Source organism: Microtus ochrogaster, chromosome 7 (assembly GCF_000317375.1).
Source record: "Microtus ochrogaster isolate Prairie Vole_2 chromosome 7, MicOch1.0, whole genome shotgun sequence".
NCBI lineage: Eukaryota > Metazoa > Chordata > Mammalia > Rodentia > Cricetidae > Microtus > Microtus ochrogaster.
The window spans coordinates 21,249,112-21,270,433 of NC_022014.1; the positions used below are offsets into that span (position 1 = coordinate 21,249,112).

At 53.1% G+C, this 21,322-nt stretch overlaps 1 protein-coding gene and 1 long non-coding RNA gene across 14 annotated transcripts in view; one reads left to right on the forward strand and one right to left on the reverse strand.

Annotated features, from left to right (window-relative positions):
* Nucleotides 1-21,322, reverse strand: part of Myo18a (myosin XVIIIA) — a 97,993-nt gene that overhangs the window by 18,398 nt on the left and 58,273 nt on the right. For all 13 annotated transcript variants that reach the window (XM_026780292.1, XM_026780290.1, XM_005349487.3 and 10 more), the window contains 19 exons: nt 20,967-21,053; nt 18,440-18,581; nt 18,161-18,320; nt 16,977-17,163; nt 16,448-16,691; nt 13,965-14,074; nt 10,803-10,868; nt 6,587-6,715; nt 5,833-5,976; nt 5,449-5,538; nt 5,210-5,329; nt 4,918-5,029; nt 4,270-4,397; nt 3,864-4,018; nt 2,108-2,231; nt 1,822-2,022; nt 1,148-1,258; nt 592-696; nt 151-297 (listed from right to left, as the gene is read on the reverse strand). In XM_026780292.1, the coding sequence (XP_026636093.1) occupies nt 151-297; nt 592-696; nt 1,148-1,258; nt 1,822-2,022; nt 2,108-2,231; nt 3,864-4,018; nt 4,270-4,397; nt 4,918-5,029; nt 5,210-5,329; nt 5,449-5,538; nt 5,833-5,976; nt 6,587-6,715; nt 10,803-10,868; nt 13,965-14,074; nt 16,448-16,691; nt 16,977-17,163; nt 18,161-18,320; nt 18,440-18,581; nt 20,967-21,053 (2,562 nt within the window). The remainder of the gene's footprint in view (nt 1-150; nt 298-591; nt 697-1,147; nt 1,259-1,821; nt 2,023-2,107; nt 2,232-3,863; nt 4,019-4,269; nt 4,398-4,917; nt 5,030-5,209; nt 5,330-5,448; nt 5,539-5,832; nt 5,977-6,586; nt 6,716-10,802; nt 10,869-13,964; nt 14,075-16,447; nt 16,692-16,976; nt 17,164-18,160; nt 18,321-18,439; nt 18,582-20,966; nt 21,054-21,322) is intronic.
* On the forward strand, nt 2,246-4,907 carry LOC113456309. Its single transcript, XR_003377128.1, has 3 exons — nt 2,246-2,993; nt 3,692-3,783; nt 4,801-4,907. It is a non-coding gene; the product is annotated as an uncharacterized LOC113456309 (long non-coding RNA).

Below are 21,322 nucleotides of genomic sequence, written 5' to 3' on the forward strand. Positions count from 1 at the left end.
TTTTCGAGACAGGGTTTCTCTGTGGTTTTGGAGCCTGTCCTGGAACTAGCTCTTGTAGACCAGGCTGGTCTCGAACTCCCAGAGATCGGCCTGCCTCTGCCTCCCGAGTGCTGGGATTAAAGGCATGCGCCACCACCGCCCGGCAGGTACCTGGTTCTTTAGCTGGGCAATCTCCCTCTTGCTGGGGGCGTTGTTCTTTAAATGGTCCAGCATGATCTGGGCATCTGCCAGCAGCGCCTTGGTACGCTTCAGGTCTTTCCTCAACCGCTTCTCCGATTCAAAGTCCCGCTGGTTCACCTGGGAGGACACCATCCGGGAAGGCACTGAGCTCCACCATGGGGCTTCCTTGAGTCCTTCCCAAGCTGACTGCTAATCTTGCCTATCTTCACATTCTCCAAAATGAGCAAGGATGCTCTCCTGGGCATGCCAGGATCATGCTAGCTAGTGAGAAAGGCCTGGGTGATGGATGATACCCTCACCAACCCCTGTGATGTGGTACCTGCTGCAGAGTACCATGGCATGCCCAGTTTTCTGTCCTCAAGACCCCCAGTTAGGCTGGTGGAGCAGGTAGCTGTGGGGGTCCCCACGCACCTGGTCACTGAGTGTGGACAGCTTGCCCTCCAGCTCCCGCTTCTCCCGCAGTGCCTTCTGTTTGTCTTCGTACTCCTCCTCAAGCTGCACTTCCATCTGCTTTAGCTGCGGGGTTGTGGGGACAGAGGCTGTTGTCCTTTTGTCCGTCGTGGGCAGGGACAATAGTCCCTTCCCATGCTGAGTGTCCCCTCCCAGAACAATGGAGCAGGACTGAGTGTGGATGACCCAAGGAGGTCCAAGTGCAGGAGGGGGACAGCAGGTCACAGGCAGCTACTACAGCCACAGTAGACTTCGTACAGTGTGTGTGTGGGGGAGATCATCCAGCTAGGCTGGCTGACCACAGGCGGCCCCAGGGAAGTACAGGACCAAGCTTTCCCACAGACTGAAAGGCTCATCCCAGGCCAGGCCTGAGTCCTAAGAGGGGAAATGCTGGTCCAGAATAACAGTAGAATACAGGAGGATAATGTGGAAAAACAAAAGTCCCCACTTTAAAGCAGTGATAAAGAACATATCCTTACACCAGCATAGAAGAGCCCAGACGGCCCAGATGCCATACCTTCTTCTGACATGACTGCCGGGCCTCCTCCACCTCCTCATCCCGACTCTCCATTTCCTTGGAATGGGTCTGTCGCATCCGCTCCATCTCCATCTCCAGACGCAGCTTGGCCTGTGGGTTGGAAGTCAGGACTGGGTTCCTTTCCCGGAAGTGCAGCTCTCCCATGTTCAGGAGCGCAGGCTCTCTCTCCACCACAGTTCTCTTTGCCCGCTCAGTCTTTGTCCTGGCAGCCAGCTTCTGCACGGAGGCTGTAGTATGCCTCCTTACTAGACACCTGGCCAAGGCTCAGGAAGAGGCTTGTTGCTGGAGATGGTCTTGAAGCTTTCCGTCCCTGGGTAGGACCCCTGAACTGACCTGGCTGTTTAGCGGCATGCTTGGTTGGCTCCTGGCCTCTGTCTGCATTATCTTCCCATTCTTTCCTCACTAGATCCAACCCAGATCTGCTTTCGGGAAAGGCTGTATGGCAACTTAACTATCTATATATTGTGGCTGGCACCGGGCAAGTACTCACACAAGATTTTATAAGTAGGTGAATGAGTGATTGAGAGAATGAATGAATGAATGAATGAATGGATGTGGACCTTGACCTTTCCTCCCCAGTGCCCTGTGTTAATGGTGAGGGTGGCAATATTTCCTGTTGCACCTTGGCCCTCCCTTGGCCAACCCTGTGGTACCTGCTCCAGCATCTGTATGCTTCCCGCCTGTTCATCCAGCTCCTCTTCCTGATCCTTGACCTTGGCCTCCAAGTCCCGGAGCTGCTTCTTGACCTTGGCCAGAGAAGCCTCATCCTTGGACTCTTGAGAAGAAATGTCCTGGAGCTCAGCCTCCAAGGAGACGACTTTCTGGGTAAACCCGGCGATGTCCATGTCTTTTTCCTAGAGGGCAAAGGAAGGTGAGGTTGGCACAGGGCTTCCCCAAGCAGTAGGGGAGCTGGAGCTGGAAGAGGGTCAGCCCTGGTACCTCCAGCTGCTGCTTCAGGCTGAAAGCCTCAGCCAGGAGCATGTCCTTCTCCCGTTGGAGCTTCTCCCTCTGCAGCTTCTCCCGCTGGGCCTCCTCCTGTGCCTGGGAAAGCTCACTGTCAAACCTGTGGGGAGCACAACGGCCTCATTAGGAAAGGGCAAAGTCTAGCTCTCCAGCACCCAGCAAGCAGGGTACCACAGACGGAGCAAGATACCAATAGGGCTGGGGTGGGGGGTGGGAGGGACTCATAAGTCATGACTTGGGACCTTGGTGACACTGGAATTCAGGAAGTAGAGGTCAGACTACTGAGGCACCTGAGGAACAATGAATGCTTCATCAAGAGGGCCTAAGAAGGTCCCACACACCGCTTCTGGGAAAGGGGCAGGCAAGTCTCCACATTCTCCAATGGATGAAAGAAGAAGGTGTCAGAGTGACAACAGAGGGGCATCAGGGTGAGTAGAGACGATGTTCTCTTTGGACAGTTCACCCTATGCTCAACTCAGCAACTACAGGCACAGCTGCTGGCTTCTAACCGCCGCTGGCATCTGCCTCCGGTGTCAGTACCACCCACCCTGGAGTTACCAGCAGGGCACCCCGTGCTGGGCCAGGCAGCATTCCTGCCAGGCCCAGCCAGCAATGTGCTCTAAGAGGCACTCGAGGGAGCCACCTCCTTTACTCCTCTACTTCCCGACCTTCCGTTTCCTGCCCAGTGACTCTAAATCGGGGAGCAAATTGCTGAAATCCCTCTTAGCCCTTCCCTGCATAGGTAATCAGGTTCCTGTGGAAACTCCATAGCATCCCTCCCTAGCCCACAGCAGAGAAAGAGGCAGAAAACCCCGGCCAGCCGAAACCTAATAAGTCGCCCAGCGGGGAGCACAGAGACGTGGTAACTAGGCCAAGCTGGCATGATTATGGGGTGCTCATGAAGGAGGGGTTCCTGCTAACAGTGCCATCTTTAGGTTTAGACAGAGTGGGGTTAAAGGGTGGGAGAAGTGAACTGCCTGATTCTTCCCAGAGATACAAAAAAAAAAAAAAAAAAAATCCTCTGAACCACCTTGTTCTCCTTAGAGTAACAGGAAGCAGTTAGCAAGGAAGGTGACAAGGTGATGGGGGAGCTGGGGACACATAAGGTAATGCATACTGGGAGGAGCGGGAGCTCTGTTCTGCCCGTCTCCCTCCCAGGGTCTAGGGGTGAGGTTACCCTTCACAAAGGTAATTGGTACCTGTACTGGAAGCTGGCAGAGGGGAACCAGGCATTGTTCCTGCTCCCTGGGGCACCCCACTGTTCCCAGGGCGTGTGGGCTCCTCACGCTGTTAATGAAGGCGTCCCATTCCCATTCCCAGCCAGGGAAATTAATTTAGATTGGATTTTCTCCTGTGAGGGCTGCCCCCCTCCTTTGCGTCATTACCATAATGAGATGGAAGTGGCACGGTAGTTTAGCGACATTAGTCAGGAGAGTGTGTTTGTGGGGTGAAAGCTACTCAGGCAGAGCCGGGGTGAGGGGGTTGAGGGGCACAAGGGGCAGGGCAGGGACCTGGTGGTTCTGGACTTGGCTGAAGCCTGTCCTTTCTGGTTTGGGACAGATGACGGGTACCCTTTGAGAGGAACACATGTGAAGAGAGGCTGGGATGGACTTCCCGGTAGCCGTGGCCCGAGTCCTCCTGGGAGACCAGAAGTGAGTCTGTTTCACGTGCCAGCACGAATGGCTGGTCCTGTGGCTCAAAGGTTCTGAGGGCACAAGGCAGGGCCACCCACCTCCTCTGCTTCTTCTCCAGCTCATGGTTTCGGACCTGCTGGCCCTCCAGGTGCAGCTTGGTGTCCTGCAGCTCAGCTGTGAGTCGCTGGCACTTCTTCTTGAGCTGCTGCAGGGCCCGCTGGCTCTCGTCACTGTCTGCTTGCAGGTCCCCAAGCTAGAGGTGGAGAGACGGGTGCACGGTCAGCAGCCACCAAGGGTTTAGAAGTGGAGGACAGGGTCAGTGACATCTTCAGAACCTAAGGGGTGATTCCCTGAGGGGGGTCCCAGCTGTCCCTTCAGGACTGGCTGACACACCGCTTCCCCAGTCCCTCTCCGGCTCTGCCTGCTTCTGCCTGCTTTGCCAGTAGACATGGCACTGAGCCCCAGCCCTTCGAAGACAGGCCTCAGTTCCCTGGCCAGCCTCACCCGTCTCTCTAGCTGCCTCCTGCTTTGCTGCTCCACCTCCATCTTGTCTTCCAACTCCTGCTGGAGCCGCTTCTTGGTGAAGTCCACCTCCCGAACAGCGCGCTCATACTTCAGCCGCCACTCTCCCCCTGCAGGGTAGGGGGAGACCGCTCCATTCAGAGCTGCTGAGGGTCCCCAGGAAGGGGCAGGGGACAGAAGGAGAGGGATAGGAAGGAGGATCGGGTGGAGTCCACTACCAGGGGAAGAGTCTAGAGAGGGTGACAAGGGGAACCTGGGCTAACTACTCCCTAGAGGCCGCCAGATCCATGGCCCTTGTCATTAGCATAGCGGTTCAACCTGGTTATTTTCAGCACCTTGACATTGTGGTTTTTGAGGCTTTTGTTTGTTTGTTTTTTGAGACAAGATCTCAGGCTGTCCTTGAGTTTATTATGTAGTTGGTGACCTTGGGCTTCAGTCACCCGGGATTATAAGCATGAATCACCATGCTTGGTTTTAGCAACTCTACTTTCTCATCCATTCACTGTGTTTTAGTATGAAAACGGCTCACAGAAGGGAGACAAGCCCGGACAGGATGTGTGAGCACCCAGGGAAGGAAGGGCATCAGGCCTTGCCATTCAGGCCCACCTGCCTCCTCCACTTGGGACCCACCTGCATCGTCATCATCCACTTCCCCGTTGATCTCTGCTGCCCGAATGAGCCTGGCCTCCATCACCTCCATTTCCATGACTTCCATCTGCTTCTTTAGTGCATCATACTGGGTCTGAAGGAAACGGCTTGTTAGCCTTGCAGGTCTTCCCCTTGCCTGTCCTACCCAGTGTCCTGAACCACACAGGCCACACGCTTACCCCAAGCAGACAGAGATGTCGAGCTACTAGAGGCTTTGGGGAAGCCGAGTGTGGCGGTCACTAGCCTGCTGTCTTCACCCTGGCCCTGCTCTCACCTGTAGCTCTTTCATTTCCTTCTCGGCTCGGAGCCTCTCGGCTGTCTCTGCATCCAGCAGCTGGGAGGCGGACTCTCCTGTGTTCCGCTCATCAGTCAGCTCCGATGTCAGCTCTGAGATCTGAGGGGGGGGGGGTCACCAGTTGAAGTGACTGCCTCACTCAGCCAGAACACCAGGGCTCATGGGTCAGGGCACTTTGGGACAGTGGGCCAGTCTGTCTGGTGACTGGAGTCACCCACCCGGGACTCCAGCCGGTCACTGTTGAGCCGAAGCTCATTCCGTTCTTTCTCCACCTTCTCAAGCTTGCTGCGCAGCTGCTGGATCTCCTCCTGCGGGACGCAAGGAGACAAAGTGAGGCTGAGGTGCTAAAAGGGGTGAGGACCCCCCCATCAGGACTCCTAACCCCCAGACTCCCCTCCACAAACAGCAGATGCCTACGGTTTTATCCTAAGAAGCTATGGAGGGTCCATCCTGCACTCCACAGGGATATGTGCTTGATGGGCATAGTTCAAAGACACCAGTCCTTCCAACTAATCCTAAAGCGCCTTAATCCAAGACAAGCCAGCAAGACCCTTGTGTCCATGGGCCCCTCCCAGGACCCGGCCTGCTGGGAAGTCACGCACGTCTTTGTTGCGAATCTGTTCTTCTGACAGCTGGACTTGGATGAGGGGCCGCACAGTGGTGAAGAGTTTCCACCAGGGCCAGTCCTTCACCCCCTTGTTCTTCTTGATGTTCTTCTGTACACAGCGGATGGCCAGGTCCTGGATCTGCAGTTGGGGTTGTCACATGATGGACCTCCCGCTCCCTTGGCCAAGTCAGTGCCCACCAGCAGCACAACCGCACCAGCTCCCCAGACCCTGCTCATGCCCACTGCCCCACCTTTGGAGGGTGGGCAGTCCCGGGAGGAGGCAGTGCAGGGGGCACTCGTGTCCCACTGTCATTAGGAATAATTTCATCTGCTTTATTTGCTGCCTGATTATTTCCAGCACCCTGGCCTAGCTGTGCTATAAAACCTAATCTTGCTGAAACACAAGAGGCGGCAGTGCTGGCTGTTTTATGGACTTGCTAATAAGAAAAGGAGTCGCTGACACAGCTCCTTAATCTTCATAGAGCAGCCCATGAACCAGAGCCCACCTTTGCCTGGGCCCTGCTTCCCGCCCCCACTCCCGCAACACAGCCCCCTGGCCAGGGCACATGCCCACGCTGCTGGGCACTCAAGCATGCTCCTCACTCTGGCCCAGGCATGGTGCTCTTGGGAGGTTCCCACCTCCTTCCCAGATGATGATAACTGCTTGGTTTCCCCGGCATGCACCCTGTATGCCCCCCCCCACTGGCACTCTGTGTGCCATCTAGGCTGGGGTGTCCCCAGAGCAGCACCTTTCTCTTCTTGAAATGCTGGCGGGCAAGATAGCCTCTGCATGCCGCTTGGAACAGGGTCAGGTGCCTGCTGGTTTGCTCATCTCGCTGCTCTTCCAGCCGTGCCAACGTGCCTGCCCGGAAGAACACCTGTCGGAGAAGCAGCCGGGTCAAAGTCGGCAAAGAGAGAGGAACAGGCAGCTGGCACAGGGAGCCAGCAGGCGAGGAAATATGGATCCTGGTTCAGGAAGAGCCTGAAAATCCACCTGCCCAAGGGTGGAGGGGAGGAGCCCTAGCATGGCCCCTGGGGATGGGCCAGGCCCAGGTAGAAGGCTTTGGCTCTGGAAGAGTGAGGTGGGAAGTCTGACTTCAAAGGAGAAATGACAGCAGCACAGTGGACAAGGAGATACCTGGGGCCAAGAGGAACAGGAAGCACTCACTGGCCAAACAAGGAGGGGAGGTCCTTCAGCTAAAGCTGTGATACTGTCACTGTGCCCGGTGCCATGGCCCACTGCAGGGCCCGAGCACAGCTCCAGCCATCTGGGCTCAGGGGGAGAGTGAGATGGTGTGTCTGGATGGGAGAGAACCTAAGAAGCTGTCTGTGGGGGAAGACTAGAGTGGGGGGCGAGGCTTCTGCCCTTCTGCCCGCCTGCTCTGCTTCATTCCAGCTACCTCCTCTTTCATGCCAGGGCCCCACCCCTACCCCCACGTTTCACACTCTCATGAAAAAGCTGGTGAGGTGGGCGTGAATCAGTCCCAGCAAGAGACCTGTCATACAGGTTTGGGGGCTGGAAGACAGATGTGTGGGAAACCTGCTGGGCACCCTACACCCAGCTGTTCCTCTCATTCTTTGCTGCCCTGTGTTGGCCTTGTAAGAGACATGGAGCAGGGTGATGATGGCTCTGGTGTCCTTGAGAAGCAGAGGAGCACAAGGTTTATAACCACCCTCACCTGATACAGGTGATACACACACACACACACACACACACACACACACACACACACACGCCTCCTTCTTAGGGCCAGTGAGATGGCTCAGCCGTCAAGCCTGCCACCCTGAGTTTGATCCCCAAGATGCACATGGTAGAAGGAGAGAACTCACTGCCTCAAGTTATCCTGGCCACCACACGTGTGCTGTGGCATGCACACATCCATAAAATAAGAAACAAACAGGTAAGTAAATAAATGTGATTTATCCTTGAAAAGAAAGACAGTTTGGAGAGATGGCTCTGCAGTTAAGAGCACTACCGCTCTTCAGGAAGACCTGAGCTTGGTTCGGATCACCCACATCATCAGCACAACTGCTGTAACTCCAGTGCCAGGGGATCTGACGCCCTCTTCTGGCCTCTGAGAGCACCTTCATACACATGGCAGACACACACAGGCATATCCACACGTAAGCAAGCAATATATCTTAAGAAAGAAAGAAAACAAAATTCCCTTTGTGGGACAGAGATGGGAAATCAAGAAGAACACAGGTAATATATATAGTCCTGATAGGGGAAGGATCCCAGAGTTCCCTTCAGGGAAGAAGTAGGGAGAGAGCCCAAACCCGATGAGAATGCTGCATCTGCTCACGGCACAGAAGCCTCATCCTCTGAGATTAGTTTTGGAAAAAAAATCCAGCTCAGTCCTTGCGATACTGCCCCAAATTCTACAAACTGGCAAAGTGGGGGTTCCCATGTATCTGAAGTCTGACTCACGCCTCAGTTTCCAGTAATATACATGTGAGGCCCTAAGGGACAACCAGTTTGTTCCTAGGTCAAGCAAATATGCTTGGTTAGCAAACGGGGAAGCAGGTGAATACTGGCACAGAGAGACAGAATGGCTCGGAAGCACAATGAGAGAGAATGATCTAGGCCAGGAGGTGGGGGTGGCACACACCTTTAATTCAGCACTCAGGAGGCAGAGGCAAGAGGACCTCTGAGTTCGGGGCCAGCCTGGTCTACACAGTGAGTTCCAAGACAGCCAGAGTTACATAACAATACCCTGTCTCAAAAAAATCACACACACACACACACACACACACACACACACACACACACACACACAAAAGAATGGTCTACAGACACAAGCCTCAAAGCTCTTGAACATATGCAGAATTGAGTCCTTTTGAGGGGAGCTTAGGAGATGGCTCACCCTGCTAAATGATTGTTACACAGGCAAAAGGACCTGAGATCAACCACATAAAAGCCAGGTGTGGCCATAGTTGTCTGTAATCCTAGTACTGGGGACTGGTAGGGGGCAGAGAGGAGGTCCTATAGCTTGCATGCTAGCCAGTCTAGTCAGTGAGTGAGTGCCCAACTCAGTAAGAGATCCTGTCTCAAAAATAAGGTGGAGGGGTCTGATGAGGTGGCTCAGTGAGTTGGGTCACTTGCCACTAAACCTGAGGATCTTAGTTTGAGCCACAACACCCACGTGATAGAAGGGAGTAACAAACCTCTGACACAAGGGTGCTCATAATACCCCACCCTGCACCCCCTCTAAGTAAATAAATGTAACAAAAACAATAATAATAAATAAGGCAGAGAACAATGCAGGAAGACGCTAGATTCAATCCCTGGCCTCTATTCGACAGAGTTCACTACAAGTACATATGTGTGAATACACATTTACACACATACAGAAAAAAAATTTAGGATCCTTTTGAGTAGAGCTGAAAGACTATGGACATCTCCTTCTCAAGTTCCCATGAATACAAACTTGACAGCGTCAGGAAGCTCTCAGACCCCAGGCTCTTCGCCTGGCCCTCCAGGGCCCAGTGGCCTCCAGTGAGGCCCCTCCACTGAAGCATTATGAACACCCAGTCCTTGCCTACCAGCCAGTGCTAAGTGCAGCCAGCAAAGCTAAAGCAAGCATCCAACCTTGCCCCTTTTCCCCCTGTGTACCAGGAGGCCCCGTGGCTCACCTGCCTCAGCTTGGCACCAGGGAGGAATCAGGACAGCTGAGGGTCTAAGATGTGGCCAGAAGAAGGCCAACCTGTACAGGCCTGTTCCTGCCTGAGATGTGTCTGGGAACCTGGGAACTGGCTTAGAGCGCCACTCCCAGTACCAGCCAGCAGTGGCCCAGCCTGCTAGAGGGGTAGGAGCTCACGGAAAGGCCTGGGTGTCAACTAGCCACTGAGCAGCTGAAGGAATGGTTTTGGCTGCAGGCAGCCCAGCTGGCTGCCTCTGAGTCTCAGAAAAAGGGCATGTGCGTGCATGCGTGTGTGTACATGTGCGTGTGCATGTGCGTGTGTGTGTGCTGGAGGGTGACCAGAGAGAAAGGAGAGGAGCCAGATGTCATAGACAAAGACCAGAGCAGAAAAATGACACCAAAGGGGTGGGAACAAACACAAAATAAGGAGAGAAACAGGACCAGAAACCAAAAAGGGCAGAAGGGACTTTGAGGACCCAAGGGAAAAAGAGAAAGCCAAGGACATTAGACTTAGATGAGACACAGGGAGCGAGGGTCAGGAAAAATCAGGACCTGCAGACTAAGGGACAAGTAAAATGTATGTCTCTCCCTCCACCTCACACTGTGCAAGAGGCTTTGTGATGGGGTCCCTGTCTTCTCTGCTGACAGAGGAACACATCCGTGACTCTTTGTCTGGCCACCCGCTGCCCTTCCTCCATCCCAATTCCCAGCGCACTTTTGAACACAGCCTATCCAAGCTTTTTAGCTAGGGGAGAGGTGGGCAAGGCTCCCTGCCTATGGGAAGACTGTTCCTGGACCCTTTGGTATGGACCAAGGCCTTTTCTGCTACATATTCCATTTAGATGAGGAATTTGGCCTGTGGGCAGGTTGTGGTGGCTCAGCTCACCAGTCTTCACTTGCTCTTCTGCACCCTGGGAGCACTCTGGAGTACTCTTCCTACTACCCCTGGCTTTCCTCAGCCCCTGCCTCCAAGCCCAGCCCCCTCCCTCCAAACTCAGCCCCCTTCTCCAAGCCCAGCCCCCTCCCTCCAAACCCAGCCCCCTCCTTCCAAGCCCAGCCCTCTTCCTCCAAGCCCAGCAGCCCTTGGTTTCCTCAATTCCCTCTGTGTCAAACTCAAGGCCATGTTTCAGCCCACTCCCTCCTGACACCACAGAGGTTTCAGAGTCCTGAACCAGTCAGCTATCCTGGCAAGAAAGTAAAGTTTGCTGACACTAGGATATCTACACCCTAGCTTCTGTCTGAGAACGGGGAGGGAGAGCCAGCCTCCTGACTAGGGCCACCAGGAAGTGAACACCTGGCTGCCCACCTGTGCGCAACTTACCCGACTCAGGCCCATGCAGCAGCTGCTCTTCTCCAGGTCCAGGGACTCTAGCAGCTCCTCCACAGCCTGAGGAGAGAAAGGCTGCCATCAGGTCCGATAGGCTCTCCCCATCTCCACTTCCTGGGCCCTCCCTGGCTCCCTCCTAGAAACCCCATCATTTCTTCCACGAGCCCCTCAGGTAGGTTTCCATGATGCCAGCCACTATGTCCACTCTGGGAACCAGAGGTGACCAGAAGAGGAACAGATGGTGTTGTTGGAGAGTAAGATAAGTGGGGGACAAGACAGGTGCAGTACATAAAAAAGGCATGGGGTTCAGTCGGGGGTGGGGACCCCAGAGGAGGACTGCCTTACCCGAGAATGTAACTACCAGTTACGCCTCCAACTTGAGCAAAGGCCTGGGATCACAGGCGGAGGGTACATGTTGCAAGAGTGAGGGGGTGGGGATTAGAGTGCAACCAAGGTGTGGGGAGCCTGGTGTGCCTGGGAACTCTGCACAGTCCTCTCAGGAAGGGCCAGAGACATCTGAGAAGGTCAGTCACAAAAGCAGGGAATATGTGAGGAAGAACAGGCTTGAGGGCAAGAGAATGAACGGACCGCATGAGCTCAGTCTGGGGTAAGACACAGGAAAACCCAGAAGACAGTGAGAGGAGCGTGCACTTGGAGTGCAGGAGGGAGATCTGGGCCAGTCAGTGTCTGTGTGGTAATCGAAGTGATGGTGCAAATGAGGTTGCCCAGGAAGACAGAGCATAAAACAACAGAGTCACAGAGTATTGAGGAATGAAATCTTTACTGAAGCAGGGAGCGGAGAGGAACAGCATGGTGGCAGATGAGGCAAGCAGGAAACACTTCAAAGTACCAGTAAAGTCGCATGTCAAGAACTCAAGGAACAGCCAAGCAGCTGGCACACACCTTTAACTCCAGCACTTAGGAGGTAGAGGCAGATGGATCTCTGTGAGTTCTGGGCTAACCTGGTCTACAGAGTGAATTCCAGAAGACTCAGGACTATATAGTGAGACCCTGACTTTAAAAAAAAAAATGCAACTGAAGAGATGGCTCAGTGGTTAAGAGCACTGACTGCTCTTCCAGAGGACCTGGGTTCCATTCCCAGAACCTACATGGCAGCTCACAACTGTCTGTAACTCTAGTTCCAGGGGATCTTATGCCATCTTCTGTCCTCCATGGACATCTGGCATGCAGATTGTGCACATGCATACATGCAGGCAAAACGAACACATAAAAATAAATAAATAAATCATTTTAAAAAAAAATTCAAGGAACAGGGCTGGAGAGATGGCTCAGAGGTTAAGGGCACTGGCTGCAGTTCCAGAGGTCATGAGTTCAATTCCCAGCAACCACATGGTGGCTCACAATCATTGGTAATGAGATCTGGCGCCCTCTTCTGGCCTGCAGGCATATGTGCAGACAGAACACTACACATAAAGGTAACAGGGAGCCCAGCCCCAGGGTACCAGGGTGGAGAACAGGATGCTGAAGTGGAAGAACAAAGGGCAATAGAGCAGGAGCTGGGGGCAGGCAGATGTGGGTGGTCTCAGGCTATAGAGCATGCACTGGACAAAGAGCCTCTTTCAGGTGGAGGCTACTCTCTATGGAACTGTTCTAACAGAGAAAAGAAGCAGGAGGGAATGGATTCTAAACCCCAAAATGGTTCACTTCCATCCTGTTCCCACCAAGGCAGAATGGGGGATGGGAAGAAGGAGGAAGATGAAGATGGTAGAAGAAGCTAGACCCTTGGTTTCAGTAGTTTAAAGTCAAGGTCAGCTACTGGGAAGATGACCTGGGAAGGCAGGGGAGGGGAGGAGAGGGTAAGGTAGGGTAGGAGACTGGAGGAGAAAGGTGGTGAATGGGATAGCAGGCCAGGAGCTTGGTGATGTGGCCATACAAGGAAGGACATGCAGAAGACTTACTAGGCCATACCAAGGGCCCACCTAAGGTTGAAGACCACAAACCTGTAGGAATTCAAGTCTAGAGTTGTATAGCTTCTTTCCATAGCCCTTGGGAGTCTAATATGAACAGCGCAGCCACCCAAGGGCTGGCCCTTCAGGGCAGGGGTAAGACAGGGCTGTGGGAGGTTCAGGAGAATGGAGGGATGAAGGCTAAGTGCTGAGTAGGTAGGGCCATGGTGTCAAGGCTATGAAGTAAATAATGAAACAGAGAACAGATTGGGTCTCGACTTGCAGGGTCTCGCTGAGTCCAACTGCAAACTCCCTGAGCAGGGGACACTACAGGTAGGATGTTGTGATCAGAGAGATTCATGCAAAAATGACAGTCTGGGAAGGACAGCATTTCCAGGGAGACAAGCACAGCCTGTCGCCGTGAGAAGGGAGCTGGGATGGAAGTCAAGGCCAAGGGGGAGTGGGAAGGTGGGATGCTAACAGGCCCGAGACCACAGAAATCTTTGCGGCTTCCATGAAATGTATGTCTGTGAGTCAGAGAAGTAGGGGCAGACTAGGCAATGTTGTGGGCTTTCCTTCCCCAGGCTACAGAGTGCCCTCCCTCCAGGGAAGCCTCCTAAGGACTGAGGTGCTCTGAGTCAAGCTAAAAGCTGGAGCCAGTGCACAGCAGAGGGGGTCTCCTCTATTCAAGGAGCCTTTGGCTGCCTGGGGGTTGAGGTGGCAGTGTAAAGTGATAAAGACACTTCTACAGTCATGTGTTCATCATTCTTGATTGTAAGAGGCCCACAGACACATGCTCCGGCACCAAAGTAGACTTGCCATCTCAGCCTCCTCCTAGGAAGGAAGCTTGCCCAGCCCTAGAGAGCTTCCTGCTTCAGGAACCAGATCCCGCCATGGAAGCTGAAGCTGAAGGACCCAGATGCCATCAGCAGGATACCCAAAACATAAATCCTAGTCATCCACTTGGAAGGCTCTGCCATGTTTACTCAGTGTGACTGTCTGGCTTCCTAAAAGCACAGACACCCAAATCTTTGACCTCCAATAGGAGTGGCTCCTCCCTAGTCCCTGCAGCTCATAAGCTCATGTGGCAGCCATTGTCACACTGCCATGGTGTTGTGTCTCTGCCCTAGCCCTGGTTGGCTGGAACTCTGTGACCTTGATTAAGAGCCAGGCTGCAAAGTCTAGGAAAGAGAGGCAGAGGGAGTGAGTGAGTGAGGAGTCTGCAGAGATCCTGGAGCCCCACACCTACCCGCTTCTCATCCACCACTATGTAGTTGCGCCCATGCTTCTTGGTCAGGTGTGGAGCAAGGACATCAAAGCGACGGCGGAACTCAGAAAACACCATGTGGTCTGGGTAACCTGGAGAGAGAATCAGAGAGATCCATCAACACCTAGCTTGATTGGGTGGGGGTGGAGGGGTGGACAGGGAGACCTAGAAAGGACAGGCCATCAGAGCTGTTCTACAATAGGATATGAAGGCTTTAGCTCAGGATAGAGCGTGGGTGTGGCCTCAGGTTCCATTCTTCACATCATACACAAAAAAATTTATACATAGATGATAGATAATATAGATTAGATAGATAGATAGATAGATAGATAGATAGATAGATAGATAGATAGATAATATAGGTAGATAGAAATAATATGGCTTAGAAGTGGCGTGGCCAAGTCCACATAGCTGTGAAGAGCTGGGTCTGGATTCTAGGCCAGCCCCCAGCTATCACCTGACATCCTATTGTTTTTCCTTATTGAGTCTCCAAGGTTTCAGTCTCTGCGTTATCACACAGTCATGACGTGGGAGGGTAGAAAGCAGAAACAGAAGTCAGCCAGACTTTCATATCAGCTGTCCTCCCTGATCTTCATTTGGAGACCTTACTGAGTGGGGGCTCCCTTCTCTATCATGAGCTAAAACACACCCCAGGCCCACTTCACCTTTAAACAGGGACCCTGGACCTCATGGAGACCAAGCCAGGAAATATATAGTTAAGTAGAGCTTGGCTCACTTGGCAAATGCTCAGAGAAATGGGATTTCCCTGTCTCCTGTCAGAGCAGGGTCACAGAATGGACTCCCTCCTTGCCCTACCTTGACCTTAACCTGAAGGCTCAATGACCAAGAACCCTGAAATTCTCCTTTCCTAAAGTGTGCCTGGACTTGATGCGAGACGGCTTCTGGCTCGGAACACGGTCAGAATAGTGGCTAGCAGGAAGTGACCCCAATGGTACTGATCTCACCAGGGTCCACAGTGGAGGGCCAAAAGGGCAACTCCTCCAGATTACAGCACTTCCAGACAGATAGGGATCTCAAATCCAAGGAAACTGAGGCCTGAGGTTGGAGCCATTGGGTTGTGGTCAGAGGCAGAAGTGGAGTTCACACCTAGGCCACTGACAGCCAGCTGAGGGCTTGCTCTGGCCAGCCAGCTCTGGGAAACCCTCCAGCTGGGAGATGAGGCTGATGTATGTGCCTGATAATTGCAACAGGAGGCGGGGGCTGCTGAGGGGCCAAGACAAAGTGAGCTATTGATTGTATCTGAATTGCAATTAAATTGATGGGCCAGGATAGCAGTCTGGACGCCTGGCATCTTAATTAATCATCAGCGCTATCGATGGTGGCTGGGGGCCGGGGGAGGGGGAAGCTGCTGCCGTTGGCCTCATCGATCTGCTTGTTTGAGTAAAGCACATTGATTTTGGTTCAGAGCGGTAACAATCTGGTTTTGAAATAATAAACACCAACTCCATATCAAGACGTGGGGACAGATCGATGATTTATTTAGGACTGTGTAGGGAGCCTGCTTCCTGGCTTTCGCTGCTGAGGAAAAGTGAGGGTATCCATGGGGATACCTCAAGGGGACCCTTCTGCAGGTAGGTAGGACCCGGCCTGCACTTCTCGCTGAGGGGGTGGGGGAAAGAGAACAGAAACCTGGTACTTCCTTACTTCAGCTCGAGAGGCCTGAGGAGCCAGCCTGCCTGGCTGGCATCCAGCTCTGCTGCTGGGTGACCCTGGGCATGCTCCTTCACTTCTACGAACCTCGCCTCCTTATTTAGGGTTGGTAATAGTTACCACCTCGTGAGGCGGCTGTGAATTAATGAGTAAAAAAGCTGGGAACAGCACCTGGCGAGCCATGAATTCTGAACGGATGACAACCGCTACTACTGTCATCCTTGTCCCCTCCAGGAGGATTAAAGGATCCTACTGACCTTTCTTGGGAATTTTAAGTACTTCTAAGAGATTTAGCACCTGTTTTCCCCTTGGGTAGATAGCGCTGAAAGGGCACTGAGTCAGAAGGTCTACGGCTACTGGCAGAGCTGACCCGCCCACACTAGGGATGATGGGCCAGAAGAACTATGGGAACAAATGATAGGGCGTTTGAGACGGAGTGTGTGCATCTGTCTGAGTGTCTACGCACACACGCGCACACACACACAAACACGCGCACACACACAAACACGCGCACACACACAAACACGCGCACACACACAAACACGCGCGCACACACACACGCGCACACACACAAACACGCGCACACACACACACACACGCAGGAGCAGGACTTGAATGAGGAAGGGAAAAGAGGAAGAGAGGAGCCCCAAAGTAGACAGGACTAAAAGCAAAGGGTGGGCTGGGACTAGGGCAGAGAAAGATCTCCAGCCAGTCCCTAGAGAGGACGGCAGCAGGGTGGCATCTGCCAGCTCAGGAAAGGGCACCAGAGCCTTGTGGAGGGGAAGGTGCCTCACCTTGGCGGTACATGCGCATTGCGTCAAGCAGGCGGGATCCCCGAAGCTGGGCACGAAGTAGAGACACATCCAGTTGCAGCAGCCCAGCCTCACAGGGGTCTCCTGGGGGCAGGTCCAGCTCACTGCTGCTGCTAACTCGGCGGGAAGAGGCAGCTCGGGGTTCCCCGGGCAAGCCCTCAGCCACAGGCAGGAAGCAGTGTACGAAGTGCATCTTGGACCTCTTGATGGTGTCAATGAGGGCATCCTGCCAAAGGGAAAGGACCACCTCAGTGCCCCCATGTCTAGTGTCCAGAAAGCTAGCATCTCTGCTCCTCACAGGGTAGTAGTTGGTCTGCCCCTGCTAGGTCATTGCTAAGCCCGGACAGCGCTGCCCTCCTCAGGCATGGCTGGCCAGTCTCAGTAGCTGCACTAAAAGGGCAATCGCACCAGCAGGGATCAAAGCAGGTGGATCTGGGTGGGCACGGATGCCATGAGTGTGCCGTGCCGACCTGCCAGCAGAAGGAGACCTGGGACCTTGTTGGACACTCACCACTTGCAGCTTAATCTGTATGCACAGTGACTTCTTCTTGACAGCTGCCATGCCAGTGGTAAAGGTTTTCCTCATGCTAGTCGCCCGGCGCAAGGCCAGCTGGGAGCCACCCTCCAGGCCCGCGATGGAGCCTGAGAGCACCGTGGCGCTGCCTGCCCGGCCTAGAAACAAGTTGCTGATCATCTTTCTGCAGGGGGAGGAAGATCAGAGGAGGAGTTAGAACACTGGGCAATAGAAACTGCACCCACCCAACCCCACCCACAATATGGCTGTGGCCGGGTGTCTGGGCCATCTTTGCTAGAGCAGTATGTCCTAAACCTACAACAAAACTAGAAGAGAAAACTCAAGATAGACAGAGGCCATGCAGGCAAGGATTGGGCAGTGGCGGCAATCCACTCCTCTTCCTCACCAGCGAGGGTAGAGAGGGATTCTAATATTCAGTTCAGCGTACTACATAATTAGACTATGTGTTTCATCTCTTGTTCATTACCTCTCCCACTGGAACGTAAACTCCACAGGGCAGGGGTGTCTGCTCTCTTCATGGCTAACCACCTAGCACCTACAAGTCCCTGTCTACAGAAGACGTAGCTTCTAATCTCTGACATAAAGGAATGGGTGCCAGGGCTTATGTGATTTCTGAGATTTAAGTTATTCTTGGCTTTTTATATTTTGTTGAGGGGTCTGAAGAGAGAGCTTGGTAGTTCAGAGTGCTGACTGCTCTTACAGAGGACCCAAGTTCAGTTCCCAGCACCTATGTTAGAAGGCTCACAACCGTCTGTAACTCCAGCTCTGGGGGGATCTGGTACCCTTTTCTGGCCCCCACAAGTACCTGCACTCAGGTGCCCATCTCCTCCCCCTCATATATATAAAACTAAAAAACAAAATCTTTTAAAAATGTAGCCAAGGACGACCTGAACTTCTGACTCCCCTGCTTCTAGTTTCTGAATGCCACCAAATTTGCCGACTGTGGTGTTTCCACTTTCTCTGAAGAGAGTGAGGAAGGAGCTGTTCCAACTGAAGACTGCAGGTCCCTCTAAGTGTGTGTCTCCCATCCCTATCTCTGCAGGTGATTCCTGTGTCTTCAAGGCCACGTGGCCTTGACTGTTGTCTCCTGACACGTCACCAGAGGAAGGGAGCCCGAGCCCAGACAACAGTTGTGGGGACAGGATATGAGATGGTCTTACTTCTGGGAATCCTGCAGGAGCCGGGATGCATTCTGGGTAGCTGGGTTCTGTTTGGTATAGTTCAGCCAGCCAGTCACGTTGTACTCCACCCAGTTGGTACCGTGGCTGTGACCCAGGAGAAAGTGCCGGGGTTTGCTGCTGCGCAGTAGAGGACTCTGGCCTGAGGGTGCATGAAGCCAAGTTCAGGTCATCAGGGCACAGACATAGACTACAGCTACAGAGTGCCGTGCCACCCAGCTCTCCCAAAGCAGAAAGGCAGTCACTCTAGGCATCACCTACCTTTTTTGTCACCTTCCTGGGGGCCATAATAGGAGAAAAGACGGTCGAGGAGAGCATCCTCGGTGGCACCCGGCACCAGCGCCTCCTCTTCCAGCAGCCATAATAGTCCCCTTGCCTCATCAGCATGGGCTAGTGAGCGGACCTAGGACAGGAGTAAAGATCTAGCTTAGCCATGTGGGGTTGTGCAAAGGAAACACTCCCTCCCAACAAAACACCATGGATAGCTATAGTCACACTTGCTTGAATTTGAACAGTGTGGCGCTAGCTGCTCACTACTGACACCTTGTGGAATAGATGGGCATAGAAACCAGCTGAGAAAGAACTCTTAAGAACTCACTACAAAAGAAGATTGCTGGGACTTGGGGTCCAAAGGTACCCAGAACTAGTTTCTTCTGATTTGTACTCATATTTAGAGCTTCCCCTCAATCGTTATTCCAGAGATCACAGGAGCGAGGCCAGCCCCAGGCCTTACTTCCCAGCAGCTTCAGCGGGACAAAATCTATGTACAGCAAAATCTCAAAGGAGGCCTTCTCTGTTTAGTTTGAAATAGGGTCTGACTGTGTGGAGTAGACTGGCCTTGAACTCACAGAGATCCACCAGCCTCTGCCAGAGTGCTGGGATTAAAGGCGTGTGCCAAGATCGGCTAGCTCAAAGAAGGCTCTTAACAATGGCTGTGGAGCTAGCACTGGTCCCCATGGGGAGAACCCAGAGAGTGCCCAGATTGCTGCTGGCTATAAACTCAAGGACCAAAGCCCCGAGGCAGGTGACTCTTCATGGAGTTTGTGGACAACAGAAGCAGAATGGGGGAAAGCAAGGTGTGTCCCCATCTGAAGGGAATGACTAACTGCCACCCAAGCAAGACTACCGTCCTGGAAAAACACAACTAGTGAGTGTTAATAAACATTCTGTGTGTGTGTGTGTGTGTGTGTGTGTCTCGTGTGTGAGCATGTGTGAGCATGCATGTGGAGTCCAGAGGTTAATGATGGTGTCTTCCTTAACTCGTCTCTACCTTACTTATCGAGACAGGTCTCTTGTTTCAATTTACCAATTTGGCTAGTCTGGCTAGCCAGCTTGCTCTAGGCATCTTCTGTCTTTGCCTCCTGGGTGAATTCCAATCCTCATGCTTACACATCAAAGAACCTTACCCAGCTACCTCCACGCCTCTGAGTCTTTGGTTTTTCAAGAGAAGGTGGAATTCTGCATCCTAACACCCCATAAAGACCTAGTAAACTAGCCCTGTGGCCACATCTGGCCTGAAGGTGCGTGTGTGTGTGTTTGTGTGTGTGTGTGTGTGTGTATGTGTGTGTATGTGTGTATCTCCCTTATCTTCTTTAGACAAGAAGAACTGCCCACACCCCATGCTTACCTGGCTTTTATGGCCTGGCAGACAAGAAAAATAAGAGAAGTGCTATTTTTCCCTCTCTTTGATCTACTGTCTATATCTTTTCCCCACAGGGAGGCCAGTGGGTGGGGACAGTACTCTAATATCTAGAGATGAGTGGCTAGAAGGAGTGACACGGTATGTGGCACTGGAGACCCCCCCTCCCCAGAGCCATCAAATAGCAGAAACCTAAGAGCGAGAGAGAGAGAGAGAGAGAGAGAGAGAGAGAGAGAGAGAGAGAGAGAGCAGGATGACTGATTTGCAGCCTAACACAGGCTGCCCCCTGGTGCTCAGGAGACACAAGGACAACTTCCTTCCATCTGAAGATGGCAAAGGCTCTGCAGGAGGACCACCCCAGGAGCCTGGTGATGGGGACAGGAAATGCATCTTGCCCAGAGAGCCTCTTGGCTCTTTAAGCATTTGTGCCCATCTTGTGCTAGTCCAGCAGGACCTCACTGCAAGGCAACAAGGACCACCTAGAGGGAGCCTCAGCCAAACCTGAGCTCTGCTGCCCAGCATAAATGTCTTTCCCAAAATGCACAGGCCGCAAATCCTCAAACTGAAGACAATCACCAAATGCCAAGTGCTCATTGGGCCAGGCAGTGTCTCAGGCAAAAGATGCCCAAGATACCAGTATAAAAGGTGACAGCGTGTTCCCAGGGGTGAGGGGTGAGGGCCGACATCCTTGTCAGCCTGCCTTGGGACATTTTAAATTTTACAATGTTTCCCTGTCTGAGGGAGCTGTTGCCTCCTCTCCCGGGCTCTGGTGGACTATGGGAGGCAATGATTTTATCCTCTGGGTTTGGATTCTTGCCCCACATCCACTCCATAGCAGCAGACATAAGGGCTTGGGCAGATACATGGCTCAGTCAAGCTCAGGACAGGGTGAGCCTCAGGTCACAAGAGAGGAAGAACATTTTCTTGCTTGGTTGGGACTCTGGGTTATGGTCCCCACTCACTAGGCAGGACAGTGTGCCACCTTCCCAGACAGACTGAGTGCCCACGGGTAGAGCCCTGTAGTTGTGCAGTGCATGATATGTGGGTGTGACCCTTCCTCAGCCCACAGTGGCAACTCCAGCAAGCAGCTCAGTTGCCAGATGAGTGGGAAAGAGCCGAGGCTAGCCCAGGCTTCCCTGGCATTCCTACCAGGGACTGGTGGGAAGTTTGGTCCACAGCAGCCACCGAGTCATCTGCGGCTGGCTCCAAGTCATCAAACGCCAGTTCGATGTTCTCCTAGGAAGGAAGGCGCAATAATAATACTCAAGGGGATACAAAGGGTATACGGCCACAGGAGTAGGCTGGGCAGGGCCTCTGGGGCAAATCCAATGCCTCATCTCCATGCAAGAGCCCCCTAAACTATCCCAAAGAACAAATTACTCACTGCCTCCCAAGGTAGTGTTCAGTATTTTTTTACAGCTAAAATTCTCATAGCTTCCTCTTATGCTAAACCACAGTCACACGCTGATGCAATTCGCAGCAGTTGATTTGGCAATGCAGAATAA